Source organism: Notothenia coriiceps, unplaced genomic scaffold (genome assembly GCF_000735185.1).
Source record: "Notothenia coriiceps isolate Sejong01 unplaced genomic scaffold, NC01 NC01_scaffold00000490, whole genome shotgun sequence".
Taxonomy (NCBI): domain Eukaryota; kingdom Metazoa; phylum Chordata; class Actinopteri; order Perciformes; family Nototheniidae; genus Notothenia; species Notothenia coriiceps.
Window position 1 is genome coordinate 99,057 of NW_011333191.1, and position 17,535 is coordinate 116,591.

Genomic DNA, 17,535 nt, shown 5'->3' on the forward strand with positions numbered 1-17,535 from the left:
TTAAAATATTGATATACGAAATATTTCTATTGTAACAGTTTCAGACGTAGTAATGCTGTAACATATTTCAGCCACTAGGGGATGCAATGCCCCCCCTGCCCCCCCGCAAAATCCGCCTATGCCCTCCACATCGAGGTGTTTTACTACAGTGAATATAGGATTAATGTTAAACACCCACCTCTCCGCCTCTTCCAAGGACGAGGGGACCGTGCGGCAGAGTTTCGCAGAGTTTCCAGTTAGAACTTTTTCGCCGGTCAACATGTCGTTAATAGTTTAAATCTTCCGGACGAAAATTTAGAAAAGTGCCGTTAAAGTCCTTCTTTGTTATTTATTGATGCTTTAAACAACATTATAACGACTTGATATAATAATATAATAATAAAACACGGAGGACGGAGATCTCTTTTCTCCCCTCTTCTGACCCGCCCAGCAGCTGATCAGAGCACACTCCCCTCTCCTGCAGCGGGGAGCGTGTGGTCAGCCTGCAGCTCATTTTGCATTAAAGGCTACGTCACAGAATCAGGCCCTTGCAAAAACAGGGCTGGAAAGAGCCAAATAGAGCGAAATGAGCATGGCCTAAAATCTATGATCTGTTTGGTATTTTGAAAAAAAACTTCACAGACATGTTGCTATATAGGTATGTACGGTGGGCCCTGAAGTGCAGATCACCACAACATTTCACCAAAACACAACAGCATTTCAAAAAACGCCACAGCATTTCACAAAAACTCCCACAGCATTTCAGGGAAAACGCCTACAGCATTTCAGAAAACTGCTACAGCATTTTCAGAAAACACAACAGCATTTCACCAAAACTCCACCAGCATGTTCAGAAAACGCTACACATTCAGAAAACGCCACAAGCATTTCAGAAAACATTACAGCATTCAGAAAACATTACAGCATTCAGAAACATACAGATCTTCAGAAAAAACATTACAGCATTTCAGAAAACATTACAGCATTTCAGAAAACACAACTCATTTCAGAAAACGCACAGCATTTTCAGAAAACATTACACGGCATTTCGAGAAAACATTACGCATTAAGAAAACACTAGCAGCATTTCAGAAAAACATTTACCAGCATTTCAGAAAACAGTTACAGGCATTTCAGAAAACCAACAACCCTCATTTCGAAAAACGCCACAGCATTCAGAAAACATTACAAGCATTCAGAAAACATTACAGCATTTCAGAAAAACGACTACAGCATTTCAGAAAACTCTACAGGCATTTCAGAAAACGCCACAGCATTTTCAGAAAACGCTACACACTTTCAGAAAACGCCACGCATTTCAGAAAACTCCACAGCATTTCAGAAAACGCTACAGCATTCAAGAAAACGCAACAGCATTTCAGATTGGACGGAAAGGGTATTCCTTACGGGAGAACACTTCTTGTTTGTGATTGGAACAGAGCCAGCCAGAGAATCACTGCGGTGGATTGGTTGTTTTTGCGCTAGTCAAGAAATGACGCTTCGTGATTGGCCCAACACGATCCAGCCATTAGTTTTTAGCACACCACTCAGAGCTCACAAGCTCCTAAATCTGTTCAGAAACTGGACAAAAGTTAAAACATATAACAAAATTACAAGAACTGTCTGTCATGGCGAATACAGTCGTGCTGCTACTATATGTGTTGCATGACGTTGGTTGTGAGTGTGGACGGTGCAGCTAACAGGTTAGTTTAGCCAGATCGATCGCCCCCGCCCCCTCTCCAGCGTTTGTTTGAATGACAGGGTAAACCACAGAATATAATGCTTTATTAATTAATGGTTTTTAAGGGCTTATCCTCCATGTAAATACTTATGTTTAGACTACCCCAATATTCGCACCATTTGCTCTCATCGCTCGAAGTTTCACCGCGGCTGTCAGCTGTGTTTGCTCCTGTCATTTAAACAAAGACACGCTGGGAGGGGGGCGGCGGCGTACCTCCATGTCAACCTATTGGAAGATACCAACTACAACTAAAATGAGACATATTTGACCGTGATATTTAATTGTAATTACACGTTCAAAAGTGATGCCGAAGTAATACATACTGATAACGGGTTAGTAGATAACTATGATTAACGCTTTTGACAAGTCTGCAGACAAGACGGCAGGCGAAAAGCTTTTAAAATGTGTGTTTTCTGAATGAAATCGGATCCATCAGGCTAAACTAACCTGTAGCTGCTCCGTCCACACTCACAACAACGTCATGATACAGACATAAATAAAGCAGCGACTGTATTCGCCATGACATAGACAGTCTGTGGTTTGTACATGTTTAACTTTTGTCCAGTTTCTGAACAGATATGAGGAGCTGTGAGCTCTGAGTGTGTGCGGCTGATGTGTTGGGACCATAGACTGGGACATATTGCGCTGTCGGGCGTTGACCAATCACGAAGCTTCATTTCTTGACTGGCAGCAAAAACAACCAATCACAGCAGTGCTTCTCTGGCTGGCTCTGTCCAATCATAAACAAGAAGTGTTCTCCCTAAAGGAATACCCTTTCCGTCCAATGTGAAATGCTGTTGTGTTTTGTGAAATGCTGTGTTGTTTTCTGAAATGCTGTGGTGTCTTGCACTTCAGGGCCACCGTAGGTATGGCCCTCCAATATATGTTTCAAATATAGCATGATAGGTCCACTTTAATTCAAGAATGAAGACATACTTCTTTATTTTCAAACCGGTGAGCTTCTTAGTTAAACCAAAACAGCAGAAATGTTTCAAAAAGGACCACATTTTTTATAATTTGTAATATTATATCTATTCAATGTTGTTTGCAACAGTGGGAAAAAGACACCAATTGCAGCATGTGTCAGAGAAACGTGTGACGCTTTTTAAGTTGCTCTAGAAAATTACAAAATCACATTATCCAGCCACAAAATACAAGCCAAACTATTTTCCTGTAATTCTTCATCTTCTTCACGTGTCTGACAGTAGCTGCTGTTCTCACCTGGAAGGCTTTGTTGAGCCAGAGCACGGAGCAGGACGTCATGTTGCCGATCCAGTGCAGGTTCCCAGAGATTAGATGGGTCTCATTCAGCCAGCAGCCAAACACATCGTACGGCTTGTTCCTCACACGCGACAGCAACGTGTAATTATCTGTGTGTTAAGAGACATGAGGAGAAGGAGAAGCACAAGGTCAGGAGAGACTACCACTAATGATTGGGAAAAAATAAAAGATGTACTTCAACAGAAAATGACGAGGCATGACTGTTTTGGTATTTCCGTTGTACTTACCCAGACTAATGACAGCTATTTCCCCAGACGAGGAGTGGTGGGGACCCAGGTAGACCCCGGACACCAGCAGCAGGGTATCGTCAGCATTGAACTGGGAGAACTGGGTGTAGCCCCAGTTGAATTGCCGCATGCTGGAGCTGTGCACCATGGAGATATTTCCATCTGGCCGCTCTGTGTCCCATAGCTGCACACAGGAAGCCAGAGGACAGGATAAGAAAGAAAAGAGAGGGGATGTTTATCCTTCAAATAATCCAGAAAATAAGATTTGCAATAAAAGTAACCTGAATAATGGTTTAATGCCTACCTTAACGGTGCAGTCTTTGGAGCAGGAGGAGAAGCGGTGACCCCGGTGAGAGAAGGCCAGGTGGAGGACTTGGTCAGTGTGCTCTACCAGCGTCTGAACCTCCACACAGGGGATGCAGTCAAACAAACGCTTGAACTCCCTGTACCATGACACCGATGCTGAGCAAAGGAAGATAAGGGGATATTTAAAGTTGTAAACAGTCCAAGAATTGATCAACGAAGCTGTTCTCAGTGACTTTTGTTTTGACTTCTTCAGTGACTTTGATTATTTACCTGGGTGTCGAGGTACAGAGCGAGGTATGCGGTAGAAGCTGTAGAACAGCTCCCTCCACAGGAACTCATCTCTGGAGACGGCCAGCCACTGTCTGCAGACCAGACCAGCGCTCAGCACGGCTTCATGGGGCAGACGCAGGAAGATCTCCAACACCAGGCTGTCCGGCAGAACTGGCCCACACTCCATCCTAACATCCTGTGAACCACACACACACACACACACACACACACACACACACACCTTGTTCAAAAATATTAAGTTTTATTGCTTTAACATTCAATTCAATTAAACATTTGTAGATGTTTGTGTAATATTTTACTTAAAAACTCAGCCAGATATGTATTTGATATCTTAAAAATAACAAAAATGTGTTGATTTATTTCAAATGTCATGTTATAAATACATGTTTTTCCTTTTTTTGTATAAGTGGTATAAGTATTTATAAAAACCTATATCAAATTATTCCAAGGTACAAACAAGAAGGGGGTCCCCAGAATACTCGTGGATATTGTAAGGGGTACATGTCTGAATGAACGATTGAAAACTTCTTATCTGGAAGATGTAGAATCTTCTGATTTCCATATAATCGATTTAAAAAATTTTTTTGCAGAACTACTATAAACTGAGGAAAGAATTGAGAAGAGAAACTCTGAAACTGCATAGCATAGGTATAATCATTTTCATATTATTTTGCCCACTGCACCCTTAAATAACTGCAGCCCCCTCCCCCTCTCAGGAGACTAATTTGAGCCTGGCAGCTGGGAGCTGTCCCTCTGGTTTGTGTTACAATACAAAGCCAGCACTGATCTGTGTTCAGCCAAACAGTTCTCCTGCTGTCAGAGCAGCTCGATAAAGCTATCACCATCATGTTTGGCAAGTCAGTACATTTACAGATACTCCATAATGGCCTCTTACCGTGTAATTTTTTACTCAGAGCTGCCTATGTTGCACATTTATTATATTTTCAATTTACACACGGCATCTATTGCATGTCTGTCCGTCATGGGAGAGGGATCCCTCCTCTGTTGCTCTCCCTGAGGTTTCTCCCATTTTCCCCTTCAAACTGTGGGTTTTCTCCGGAAGTTTTTCCTTGTAGGATGTGAGGGTCTAAGGACAGAGTGTCGTATTGTCATACTGATATTCTGTACGAACTGTGAAGTCCACTGAGACAAATGTAACATTTATGATATTGGGCTATATAAATAAACATTGATTGATTGATTGATTGATAGAAAAAGGGAAGCATAAAGAAGGCGTTTATGTACAAAAGCAGAATGGGACCGAGCCATGCTAGCGTGGCATTTCCTCAATAACGAGCTAAAAAAAAGGGGTTTCAAGCTAATACACTTAATCACAATCAACCAGTACTGTCGTCTTCCTCCTTCTAAATGAATGCAGCTCTTCTCTGGATAAACAACCCGTCGTTTGAAGATGACCTAACATGGACATTTGCTTTCACTGTGCGTAAAACTCCTAACAAGTTACTGTGTTTACACTGATAATAAACTGCCCGGCATTCATACTGTCCTACGACACATTAACTAGCTACAAATCTGACATTTAGCTGCCATTCTGTTTGTTCAGCAAAATCCGTGAACAGATTAATGTATAGCTATGCTAACCAGAAATGTCAATCCAGCTAAAGTTAAGCTAAGCTAGCTAACTAGCTGTTAGCTGACATTTGTTTTCAACTTATAACTACGACATTTATTTCTGGGAACTCGCGGTTACTTTCACAAACAGATGCTTTCTTTGCAGTTGTAAATAAGCTTGGCTCAGTACAAAGTTGTTGACATAAACTATGACCCACCTGCTGGAACAAAGTATGTTGGAGAGAAATCAAACGGATAGCTAGCAGTAAAGGCTAGCCACAGAAAAATGACAACAATCCTCCACAGCAGCGGTGAATCGACCGGAATCAGACTCTACCGACAGATCACAACATCATCGCGCCAACAAGGCCAAATCAATCTATCCCTGATTTACTACCGTTTTAGAAAAGAATAGAACAGTGTGCAATCCTTCTGGAAGATTATTTCTCATTATGTTGTCCTTTTGCTAGTTTTTTTATTTTCTATTCATTATTTATTTTGTCCATTTTTTGTATTTCTTTACTAAAAAAATAACAACAACATTGTCGTTATTATATTTAACTTAACTTGTTTTATTACAATGTCTATATTAAAGTATTTCCTGATTTTCATACTGCTCTATGAAACCATTAAGCCCTTACCCTGACATTGTTTATGAAACGTGAAGCTTACTAAATACTTCAACACCTCTACGTCTCAGAAGCAAATATTGCACATGTTTAAATCATTAAAAACTGGCTTCACCTTTACCAGCTGCAACACTAAAGTGATGTACATGCATTAATCATCATCATCCAATAATATAGGCTAATATGCTGCTCTGAAATTAATCATTCTGAAAGAAAAAAAGGTTTACTTTGATGTAAATACAATACATTCTTCCAAATGGTATAGCATGACTAACTGTGGTATTGTTACTTCTACCTTAAATATCCGAGTATTGTTTACCTCTGTTCATTTCCTAACTTATTATTTTATTTTTTATTTAACCAGATAAAAACATTGAGATAATATCTCATTTGCAATGCTGACCTGACCAAGAAGGCAGCAACGTTACACATAACACAAACATATAAAATACAGATAACATAGCTAAGAAAAAGCAGTAACTACATTGTGCACATTAGGACAGTAAGAAAGGTGCACTACTTATTACTGCAAGAGCAGCTGGTGGTAAGGATTTCAGACTTCAATTTAAAACATGCTATCGAGACAAGTGCCGTCAGTTTGAGGGGTGATTGAAGGTCATTCCAAGACCAAGGACCACTTATTCTTCACATTTTGAAAAAATGACATTTGTTTCCTTTATTTTTACAACCTCTTAGCTTTATCTGGAAATGGTGAAGATTACAAATTGAGAAATAAGAAGCCCATACTTTATTTTTGACTTTAAAATGACACAATCATTTTGTCACTTCATATATCTAATAAAACATACAATACTTCCCAGTCTTTGTACCTTGATTGCAGTTGTTATCACAACCAAATGCTCATGATAGACATATGACTTGTTATTTGTGTTACACTTAGGATGAAAAGATCCCTCATCATTGTCTGTTCTTATCTTACTGCCAGTGCATTACCTCCTTTATTCCTCATTGTCATGTCTTTGAAGTGAATGTGCAAGGGAAACATAAGTAATACTATACTTCCTGTATCTATGTGGTGACCTTGAGTACCAGTGTGGGGCAGAAATGCTGTGTCATTGTCTTATAGTGCATGTCAGTGCAGACACATCATTACACTGACCACAAGGAAGCAGATGACTTCAAGACACACTGGTAAGGAATAACACAACGTGGAGCCATGCTATGACTGCTGTTCTCCGGTGAGTATTAAAACATCATAATACAATTTTATGGCAACATGCTTCCTAAAAGAAATTCTTTGTGATGAGATACATATACAGCATTATTATTTTGGTGAGGAACCATTTGAATAAAGCCTTAATTCCTCTTTTTTAATCTTACTCTATTTTAGATTTTAATCCTCTGCACTTTACTTTCAACATTATGTCTCTCGCAATTTTTTATTTATTTTTGATGTCTTCACTTTAGTTAAAATTGTTGGAGGAGCCTGGGATTTAATGTTTGCATTTCCAACTACACTAACTGATGTGCATTTGACAAAGAAGACTATACATCTTTGAATCAATGAATAACCTAAACAAACATAGTATGCTATAGTAAAATGGAGCATGTTTAACCTGATAGGGGTGGAGTCAGGTTACCTGCCACAACATCATCTCACCAGCAGTGTGGCGGATACTACAAACAGATAAAAGAATAATTAATGTCTGCTACACATTGTCTTCCTTCAGTTCTGCGCAATGCCTCTGAGATGGTAGCTTCTTGCTGTGGTTCTCCAAAGAAGGACAGGACTACAGCAGGATGTCTATACCAGGATAAAGGTGCTTTTAGTTTGGGTGATATGGTACCATTTTTGAAATAAGTATTCATGTAGATGGTCTAAACTGTCTGGTGTTCTTCAAGGTGATGAGCAGAACGTGTGGACAGTCTCCAGTGATGGAAAAACATCCAGTCAAAATCCTTCCTAATCCCTCTGGGCAGAGGAGAAGCCCACCGTTGTCCTCCATTTTATTTATTTATTAAATGTATATACAGTATTTGCAGCATGTTGATCTGTGTTGCTCTGTTCTTGTTTTAATGATGACTTGTCCTGAAAACTCCTTGTTGGGAAGTTGGGTAATGTCTGACAGCAGACAAGTTCAGCAGTGGCTCAAAGGTTAACATGTACTGTATGTACACAACATTTATATGGGAGAAATGCAATGTGGTCAGCACAGAAAATACATCCAGTCACATAAATAAATGGTTGTAAAGATCATGTATCAATATAAACATTATGTGTTATTAAAGTGTCCGTACATTGATTCTGCAGGAAAAGCACACTTTTCGCTCAAGACTATTTTTTCCTGGGTATCTGGCGCTATCGTGTGGAAGAAAAAGGATCTGCAACTACCTGTTGCCTGAAGAGAGACAGAAAACTGGTTCATTTAATAATAAGATGTTATATTTGAATAATATTCAAAACATGTTTTCACTCACTAGCTCATAATACGGAACTTACTAAATCACTAAGTTGGAGTACACAATATGGTCCACCATTTACAACTGCTCATAAAGTGTATGATAAAAAAAACACATTTAAGAAAAAACGATGATAGACATATATTTCAAAAAATGCTTTCCCTTATTATCAATTAAATGTTTTAAGCTGGAAGTAAAATAGTCTTTATGTCTATCTGTTTATAGTCTTTGGGCCATTTTACAGTTTAATAAATACATTAAAAACACATGCACCAAGACTCAGCATAACATAACAACACCTGCCAAAAATAAGGTTAACATTTAATTTCGAGAAATCACTTCTGTACAGGACAAGTTGCCACTCTATAGGGTTAATACATTCAGAATTACAATCATTCAGAATGATTGTTTCATGTCAAAAAGTGCACTTATAAAAGAAGTGTTTAAGTGATGGACTCTTTCCTCTTAAATGGTATTTTATCTTTGAAAGTGCATTTAATTAAACTACACTATGCTATATTATGGACAGCTATATTTTGTTCATCTCATACTATTATAAATCAAATCAAATCAAGTTTTATTTATATAGCACATTTATAAACGATTTTTGGTCGAGCCAAGTGTGCATATAATAAAAATAGCCTACAGTAAAGACACTTTAAAGCTAATACAATAAGCACAGATTGTTCAGAATATCAGATAAATCACTGTCAACCACATGAAAGAGAAGTAAACAAAATGTTGTAATATCATATCATATTTATTTAGAATAGAAGGGAGCACAAATGTATTTACATTCACATGTACAGTAGCATACTATACAATCGTACGATTACACAACAGTATAGTATACAGTCTGTGCAAGTTTAAAGTGACAATCTCAGTTTACAGTGTGTGGATGCGGCTGAAACAATGTACACTGGATTCTACTCGCTGTACAAACCTCTGACTGTGTTTCACCTGAGCTGGTGAGGATGTGACGCAGAATAAACACAGTGTAAATATGACAGTGATATATGACACTTTGTTTAAAGATTACACAGTAAACAACATGTTTTGAAAAATCTTTAGAGTTGCACTTCAGCATCATCACTATAAGCAATACAAAAAGGCAACATATTAATGTCTTTGTGAGATGCTTTATCACATCAGTTCAGTTCCTTATGAAGGCCTGTCTCATCATCCGGGTCCTTTACTTCTCCCCTCGTCTAAAGTGCAGCGTTGCCTGTCTGTCCCCTCCATGTTCCTGTCATCATAGCACCATGGTGGGGATGTGGTGCACCATGGGGGGCATCTGGTGCTGGTGGGACATGACCGACATCTGCTGGGGAGGGGGGGACACTTTGGATGCCATCTCTGCCGCGTGTGCCATCGGTTTATGCCGCGCGCTCTTCTGGTGCGCCCTGAGGCCTGCCAGCTGGGAGTACGCGCTCTGACACACGTGGCACTTGTAGGGCCGCTCGCCGGTGTGCAGGCGCACGTGGTTCCGGAGCGTGGAGGACTGGCTGAAGCGGCGGTTGCAGAAGCGGCAGACGAAGGGCTTGTCTAGCGTGTGAATGCGCATGTGAGAGCGCAGGTTGCTGCGGGAGTTGAAGCCACGGTGGCAGATGACGCAGCGCATGCGACCTACTGTGGTGGTAAGGGCTGGAGGGGAGCACGAGGCAGGGCCGTCACAGGGGTGGGCCTCATCTGAGAGAGGAGACACAAAGGGGGGAGGATTAGTTTAAAGTTTGGCTCAGATTTGGGCTGCTTAGTTACAGTGTTTTATTTTCTATTTTATTCTGTATATTTTATAGTGTGTAGATACTCTCTTGAATATATTTTCTTCTGAAAAAAATATCTGTTTTTAGTTTTTACATTTAAAATGTGTTTTTCTTACTTTTTTTATTATAAGTGATTGTCAAAATGCTGTTGTGAAAAAACTATTTCCCAACTTCGGATAAATAAATCTATCTATCTATATCTATATCTATCTATCTATCTATCTATCTATCTATCCGTGTGTTTTTAATCTAAGAAATAATAAAAGCAATGTATCAGAACCTAACCACAATGATATAAACTGGCTCATGTAGCCTATGTTGACCATGAACAGATACAAAAAGCTGTAACCCTTAACATTGTTACATCAAATGACTCACCTCTGGCTTTCTTCAGGTGTTCCTCATCTATTCCCGGAACTCCAGGGATTCCAAGGAATGTGTTGAGGGTGTTTCCGTACCAGACAAGAAGCTCCTGGTCCGGTGGGATAGTCTGAGAAAAACAGGGAAAAAGGTCAGCCAATAAATATGTGATTTAAAGTTGCTTCTCTGGTGCAACCATACGACCAAAGATGCCAAACTACAGAAATCACATAATCCATTTTCATTTGGGCCAACAGGCGGCGCTGCTCTAAAAGATATTTACATACTTGTTGGTTGTCAATAAAACCTATTCAGTCGCCACAGGGCCGAGTCCTTGTTTATAGATCAACAGAATTAAAGTCTATTCTCACCTCCACTGCCTTGTAGAAGATGCTGCTGCCGATCTGCACCACCTCCAGGTTTTGCTCCTGCTCATTCCTTGCGCACTTTATGTAAGTCATCCAGCTGCGTTGGTCCTCCTGACTGGCATCGATGAAGTAGCGCACCGTGCCGTCTTCATTGAACACCTGGGCGCACAACAGCGAGGAAAACAGCGTCAACATAAGGCGGAAGTAATAAAACACAGACTCCGGATCATGGACGGTCTAACACTGTGCTTGGACCCCCCTGTGCTTTGCTCGGCCTAAGATACATAGGACCTACATGTTTTATTTTCCAGGATGAAATTAAATAAATTGAAACTAAGTTACTGAAACCATTTTTTTTTAAAGAAAATAAATATCAACAAATATTAATGAATACAATAAAAACTAAGTTTGGCTGGATGATTTTATACTGAACTGAAAAAGATTGAATCTTGAACACTGTTGGGACAATTGCTCTGCTCATATTCATCCATTTAAAAAATGGGATCATTAAAAAACATTATTCTCTGCTCACCTCCCACATGAGGTTGTTATTCTTGAGCAGGTCCACGTGCTCCGGAGATATGACCCTCCCTGTGAACGGGCCCATCTCGGCCCCTGCTTTGATCCAGGTCTTTGAGAAGATGCCCAGACCCTCTCCTGGGATGGAGCTCTGCGCGATGATCACCTCACTGGGCAGCACCAGGCTGGACAGCTTCTGCACCTCTGCACAAAGAAGAAAGAAGAAAGGTTAGCATGCAAAAGGGAAACATGTCAGAAAACATTATATCTGTTTTAATGCCCGAGTAATACTGCGCAAAAATGCAGCTCCAGGAGACTAAACTGTTCAGCAGGATCTCATGAAACAGGATTGCTGAAAAAGTCCTGAAAGCAGAAAATGGACTGGATCTTATTTTAGTCACGAAATATTAAGCTACACCTTATCCTCCGTTTAATTCGATTATCTGGTTGAATTGAAACTTTTTGTTGTGCAGAAAAACTCCATAGGAAAGCATTTTCATCCGCACCAGAAAGGGAGAAAAGAAAAAACCGTGCGGTTCTTTAATGTCAAAATCAAAGATTTTTTTTCTGTGAGCCGAGCCGAGCAGGGGTTAAATGGTCCTCTATTGCCCAGGGTCCAACAATTTGTCATGCTTCAGATGTGATATTCATTAAAGTTTACTGGAAAAGAAACGGCTAATTCCAAATTCATTATCCTTTTAAGAACTTTGTAGCAATAAATTTGCGCTGAAAGAAACTAGGACTTGTTTAAAAGACTCAGGAATGTCGGCAACAAAAAAATGGAAAGGCGATTAGATGGTTGACATGCAATGAATAGCATTAGATTTAGCCTTCACGGTGCATTATGCGAGGAACAGCAAATCTTTTAAGGAGAGAGAAAGAGAAAAGCTCCGGAGCCCCATAGCTGCCAAGAGAGGAAAAGAGACTGTCCGGAGATTGATGAATGCGGGATAAAAACCCGGGACATCTCAAAGAAAAGAAACCTTTCTCTCCTCGAGGTTTAAGTGGAAACTTTCCCAGGTCAAGCACAAAGTTAACCAAATGAATTTAATGCCCTGCGTCTTTCAATCAGCGGCAGTTACACGCCTAACAAGCCTCTAAACGCGAGGAGCAGAGCTCTATAGGGTTAACGCGTTTAATGGGTCGAAATAAAAGCAGTAAACTGAGAGAAAATGCAGAAAAGCAGCAACAAGTTAGTGGGAAAAACTTTGGTTAATAAATGTTTGGGACAGAAAGGGAAGTTTATTTTAGTGTCTCTGCAGGATGTGGGATTTTTTTGAAGTTCAATTATTATTATTAAATGGGGGAAAAAAACAAATGTGGCTGTAATTGTAATTACAAAAAAAGTCCTTATGGAGTTCAGTGATTCACTTTTTCGGAAATTGCAGGGGACACAAAAAAAGAAAAAATTAAATCATATTTTTTATTTCCATAAAAAACACATTAAATGAAAAAAATATATATGCTTAAATTAGGCAGCAAACATGCAATTAAAAGGCCCAAACATGCACAACAGTATGATACAACAGAATTTACATGTATGAAAATAGCCCCATAATAAAGCAGAATGTCAGCCTACCTCCGACGAAGGACTGTGCCAGCACCTCGGCGGTGAACGCGGTCTTGGGGCTGCTGCTGTGCCGCTCCTCCGCCAGGTGTTCTCCCAGCACGTTCCTCCACCTGCCGTACAGGAAGCTGTGCAGGATGTCCGAGGTGATAACGTCTGACAGCGAGCGGCTAGGACACTTAAATCCAGACTTGAGTGCCAAAGCGTCTGCGGGTAATACGGAGCCCATGTTGCAAATCAAAAAAGAAAGCCCCCTAAAATAAAAACAGCTGCAAGTGGAGAAAAAGAAGCAAAAGGAGTATAGGAGAAGAGTTGGACACTGAGAGCTGCTCCTCAGTGCGTCCTTGTGCTGCAGACTGTCTGTGCGTAGAGCTGCCCTGCAGGCTGTGAGGGTCCCTTTATATAAGTGGCTGGTGTGACCCCTGTCTAATTACTTATTAATGACACACCCATCACCAGGAGGACCTGCCCGCTGCAGCGCACCATGCAGAGACACTGAAACACACAGCAGACAACCAATAAGAGGGGCCACACGTTATTTTAGTCATTGTCTGCACTTAATGCATAATCATTTAAATTAAAGCGAGGTTTTTTTGATAGCTGCAAATGTATCATAATTGCGTAAAATGATAATAAATGCGTTTTAAATTATGTTTAAGATCAGAAAATGTAAAGTTTAGTGCTAAAAAAAAAGCCTAGTGTTGCAAAAATAGATCATAGTGCAAAAAAAACCAACAGGTTGCTCATATATGGAATATGAATTAAAAAACTTGTACAACATTTTAAAATAACAAAGTTTCAGAAGATTATAAAAGCAGGTTTTCTGAAAGTTTAATTGATGGTTTAAGTTGTTCTGCCCGCAGAAGTGGGTAATTGAGTCTGGGAGTTGCTCACCCATTTTTTTCTCATGCATTTGGTATTCATGTGGTGGTAATATTATTATTTTTTTGTGAGGAGTTAGCGCGGGAATAACAAGAATAGAAACAAGCTCGACGTGGAGTTTTTTCTTACAGCATTGTTCGCAAGCAAAAAATGCAAAGCTGCTTTGACGTGGTTCACTTTTTCAAGCCCTTGTTGAGGTAAGCGGTTTAATATTCATGGATGTTCGGAGCCCCCTCGGTATTGTGACAACGTTTAGATGAGTATATACGGCCCTTTTCTTCTCTATAGTCACAGTCTTCTGTGTTTTTTCCTCTCTTGCCTATTTTTCGGGCTTGATGGACTGGGGCTAAATGGGCAGTTTTGCTTCTTTTCCAGCAGAGAGGACATCTTTATTCCATCCCCGGCTCACAGGTTCCCTATTCAGCTCCCCTCCAAGTAATGTCAGGCCCCTGAAAAGTGCTGCAAATCAATCTTTCATGGTGTTTTGAGGGCAATTTGACATCCATGCACTCCTCTTTTCACTCCAACAACTACAAGGGGATTGTCCGAGAAATGGGCAAGTTGTGCTCTCTCTTTCTTTCTCCCTCTCTGGACGAATATGGATTATAATGTAATGGGAAAGAAGATATGGCAACTAAATACAATAGCGGAGGGGTTTTTTGAGCTGGGGAGATAGTGAAAAGGCAAGGTGAGTGACAGGGCACGAAAAAAGATTACTGTGAAACAGCTGCTTTTTATGAGCGGGCCCCTCCTACATTTGTCTCCTTTTCCCAGATGAAATTTCTCTGCTCTTTCAATGGGATTCTTTCTCATCTAGATTGATTTACATTTATAGCATTCATCGCACAAATCCGAGGTAAATGGCGGGGGACAGGGGGTGGGGCCGCTTCTTTATTAAAGAGGAATTAAATGAATTGAATTGGGGTAACGCATGGATTTGATTTGCTTATTTATGCATTAACCTATGGCATTATGTGGAGCTGGTAAAGCCGCGGGCATGTCAGCAATAGCAAATCATCCTGCTTAGCTGTTCCATTGTAAAACTATTTAAGCTATTATTCTGTCCATTTAAAGCTTATCAATTTAATGTGGATGATTGACAATTATTGCACAAAGAATGCGGTAATTGTTTTATTTCAAAGAGCTTGTGGGAAACCTATCAAAGAAAATCATTTGTTTGTAGATAAAAAGGAGAATTTAACGCTTATCAGGGGAGAATAATAAAGGGAGAAAAAAGACTCGGTCATGTTTAAATAATACATGTGAACGTTTAAGCTTTAATGACCAAATAACTGACAATAAAAGACGGCTTTGAATATAAAATTCAAAATAACTAAATACAAATCTGAGATTATCTTGAGATTTTGCTTTAAAAAAATAAAGTTTGTGACGCTTTAGAAATAATAAAGTAACACCATTTTCTTTTTTTTAAAGTATAAAAAAAACATGAAAACATTAAACACGTGGCAAAAAAATAGTCTTTGTCACATTATGGATCAGTGAAGCACGCATGCGAGCGCGCGCGCACGCGCACACACACACACACACACACACACACACACACACACACACACACTCATTAAAAGCAGATTAAGGTGTCCTTCACTGTGCAGGATCAGCTCATCTGTTGCAAAGGTGAGTGAGGTGCTGGAAGTCCCCNCCCCCCCCAAAAGAGCCTTTCCTCCCCCCTCTGTTGTTGGAGAGAAGGGACACCTGCCTGATTTGAGGGAGCTGTGTACCTTAATTTACACAGCAAGAAAAACGTTTTAAAATTGTTAAGCCTTAAATATTGAATACAAAAACGGATTCATCCTCTGCATTATAAACATTATAACTCAGTGCACGAACATCTCACTCCACATGCATTTCATTCTGTGTGAGTACTGTGTTTATGGACAAATCTGAGGAACATGTCATTTATTTAACATTTTATTTTATATTAACCGTATATGTCTCTCCTCAATTATCCAACTACTTACTTTGCCAATTCAAAATATAAATAATACAAATAATCAGCTAATAAATCATGATTTCATGTTATACATTTCAATTAGTTGACCTTTATGAGCTGCAACATTAGTGATATTTGCACATGAATATTAATATAAATCACAATCACATAAATTATTCTGAAATTAACTTTTTTTGTATACTTTTATTAGATTTTGATGCTTACACTTTTGTACTTGATGCAGGACTTTTTGTACTACCTCTATTAAAATATCTGCTTTTAAGATGTGAATACTTCTCCTGTGCTACAGACAATACAAACAGATCAATAAGACTCAGAGAAAACCATTCATGACTATAAAGATTGATTCACATTTTTAAAGAGTGATTTAACCTACAGGCCTCAGTGTTGGAAACTTCAAGTAAAAAATACAAGTCTTGCATTTCAAATCCAACTTTAGTAAAATAACAGGATTAGTGTTGGATGAATGCAGCTATTTAAAGTTTCATAAATAATTACAGTCTGTTATGTATTAATACAAAAATGTAGATAAAGTGCAACCTTTCGCTCAGATTTACAGTAAAGTGTACGCACACAGAAACTGCAATGTATCCATTTTAATGTGGAAATAAATGTGCTGTAAGTTTTTTAAAGTGTATAATATTGTACTTTGATGTCTTTGCAATTTTTTTTAAACAGATGTCGTTAATTACATTGTTTTGTAGCTTATAGGAAAGTCAAAAATGCACATGTTGAAAAATGGTTTTAAAATCTGAACCAAAATATGTTTTCTTGTTCCTCTGTCCATAATGAAGGGGACACACACTAAACACACCTCCTACAGCAAATGCCTGTTTATTTGGAGGGTTCAATTTCTGCAGCTTGAAAAAGGAGAAATAAAGTGTCCAAGAGTGGTCTATATAAATATTAATGTTACCTCTCTCCACATCAGTCTGATCATGGAACGACTAAATCATCAGACGGCCACAGAGGACCCCCGGGTCAGGAGTGTCCTGCGGGACGATGCGCTAAAAAAGGAAGAGGATCAAAATCAAGGGCTGGATTTGGAAACAGCTGCAGCGCATCAATGCAGCTGACGGTATGGGGCCGCCAGGGTCCACTGTGGCAGGAGCCCCCCCGCTGAGAGCAAAGATGTGCAGTGACAAAGCTGAAAGAGAGAGGGGGGGGGAGGGCTGAGGGATGACGTGCTGCTGCTGGACAGTTAACATGTGCAAGGATGGCAACATGGAAATGTTACAGGTTTTTTTTAGGGAGCGATGAGATGTTGAAGAGAAGGAAATTGAGCAAGGCAGAGATTTAAATGAGACATGAGATGATACAGAGGAACAAACCAAAGTCTGGTGGCCACAACTTGCAACACCATCCTGTTTGAAAAGAATGAGAGGGTCATCTTTAAACACTCATAGGGTCAATAACCCCACCTGATGTTTGACTTAACAGGCCCAGATATGATGCAAATGAGAAATAAAGACTGTGCACATAAACAAAATCCCAATAAAGTCAGGTGTAAGGAAGAAAATCTGATTTGTTTCTGATATGTCTTAAGAAAAAATTATTCTACTTTACATAAAAATGCTCATATTTTAACACTTTTTGATTTGACCCTCAAATCAGAAACAATTGCGTACTTGTTAATATTTTTGAAATCATTTGCTGT

The 17,535-nt window shown here is 39.5% G+C and overlaps 2 protein-coding genes and 1 long non-coding RNA gene across 3 annotated transcripts in view; 1 reads left to right on the forward strand and 2 right to left on the reverse strand.

Annotated features, from left to right (window-relative positions):
- Positions 1 to 5,715, reverse strand: part of fbxw5 (F-box and WD repeat domain containing 5) — a 12,536-nt gene extending 6,821 nt beyond the window's left edge. Inside the window, exons 1-5 of the mRNA XM_010780498.1 lie at positions 5,616 to 5,715; positions 3,805 to 4,000; positions 3,533 to 3,690; positions 3,229 to 3,412; positions 2,942 to 3,090 (exon numbers count right to left, since the gene is read on the reverse strand). Coding sequence (XP_010778800.1) covers positions 2,942 to 3,090; positions 3,229 to 3,412; positions 3,533 to 3,690; positions 3,805 to 3,991 — 678 coding nt within the window. The 5' untranslated portion in view covers positions 3,992 to 4,000; positions 5,616 to 5,715. The remainder of the gene's footprint in view (positions 1 to 2,941; positions 3,091 to 3,228; positions 3,413 to 3,532; positions 3,691 to 3,804; positions 4,001 to 5,615) is intronic.
- Positions 5,716 to 7,121: 1,406 nt separating this feature from the next.
- Positions 7,122 to 8,646, forward strand: LOC104953574 (uncharacterized). Its single transcript, XR_799241.1, has 3 exons — positions 7,122 to 7,225; positions 7,718 to 7,807; positions 7,890 to 8,646. It is a non-coding gene; the product is annotated as an uncharacterized lncRNA (long non-coding RNA).
- Positions 8,647 to 9,229: 583 nt separating this feature from the next.
- On the reverse strand, positions 9,230 to 13,371 carry prdm12b (PR domain containing 12b). Its single transcript, XM_010780533.1, has 5 exons — positions 13,037 to 13,371; positions 11,471 to 11,661; positions 10,942 to 11,097; positions 10,589 to 10,700; positions 9,230 to 10,136 (listed from the first exon to the last, which is right to left on the reverse strand). The coding sequence occupies exons 1-5, from the start codon at positions 13,251 to 13,253 to the stop codon at positions 9,700 to 9,702; spliced, it is 1,113 nt and encodes a 370-aa protein (XP_010778835.1). The 5' UTR covers positions 13,254 to 13,371; the 3' UTR covers positions 9,230 to 9,699.
- Between the last annotated feature and the right edge of the window lie 4,164 nt (positions 13,372 to 17,535).

Coding starts and splice junctions, on each gene's coding strand:
- prdm12b (XM_010780533.1), bottom strand. CDS start 13,253: ATGGGCTCCGTATTACCCGCAGACGCTTTGGCACTCAAGTCTGGATTT. Junction 11,098..11,470: donor ATAACAACCTCATGTGGGAG/GTGAGCAGAGAA, acceptor TTGTGCGCCCAG/GTGTTCAATGAAGACGGCAC. Junction 10,137..10,588: donor ACACCTGAAGAAAGCCAGAG/GTGAGTCATTTG, acceptor CTCCTCTCTCAG/ATGAGGCCCACCCCTGTGAC.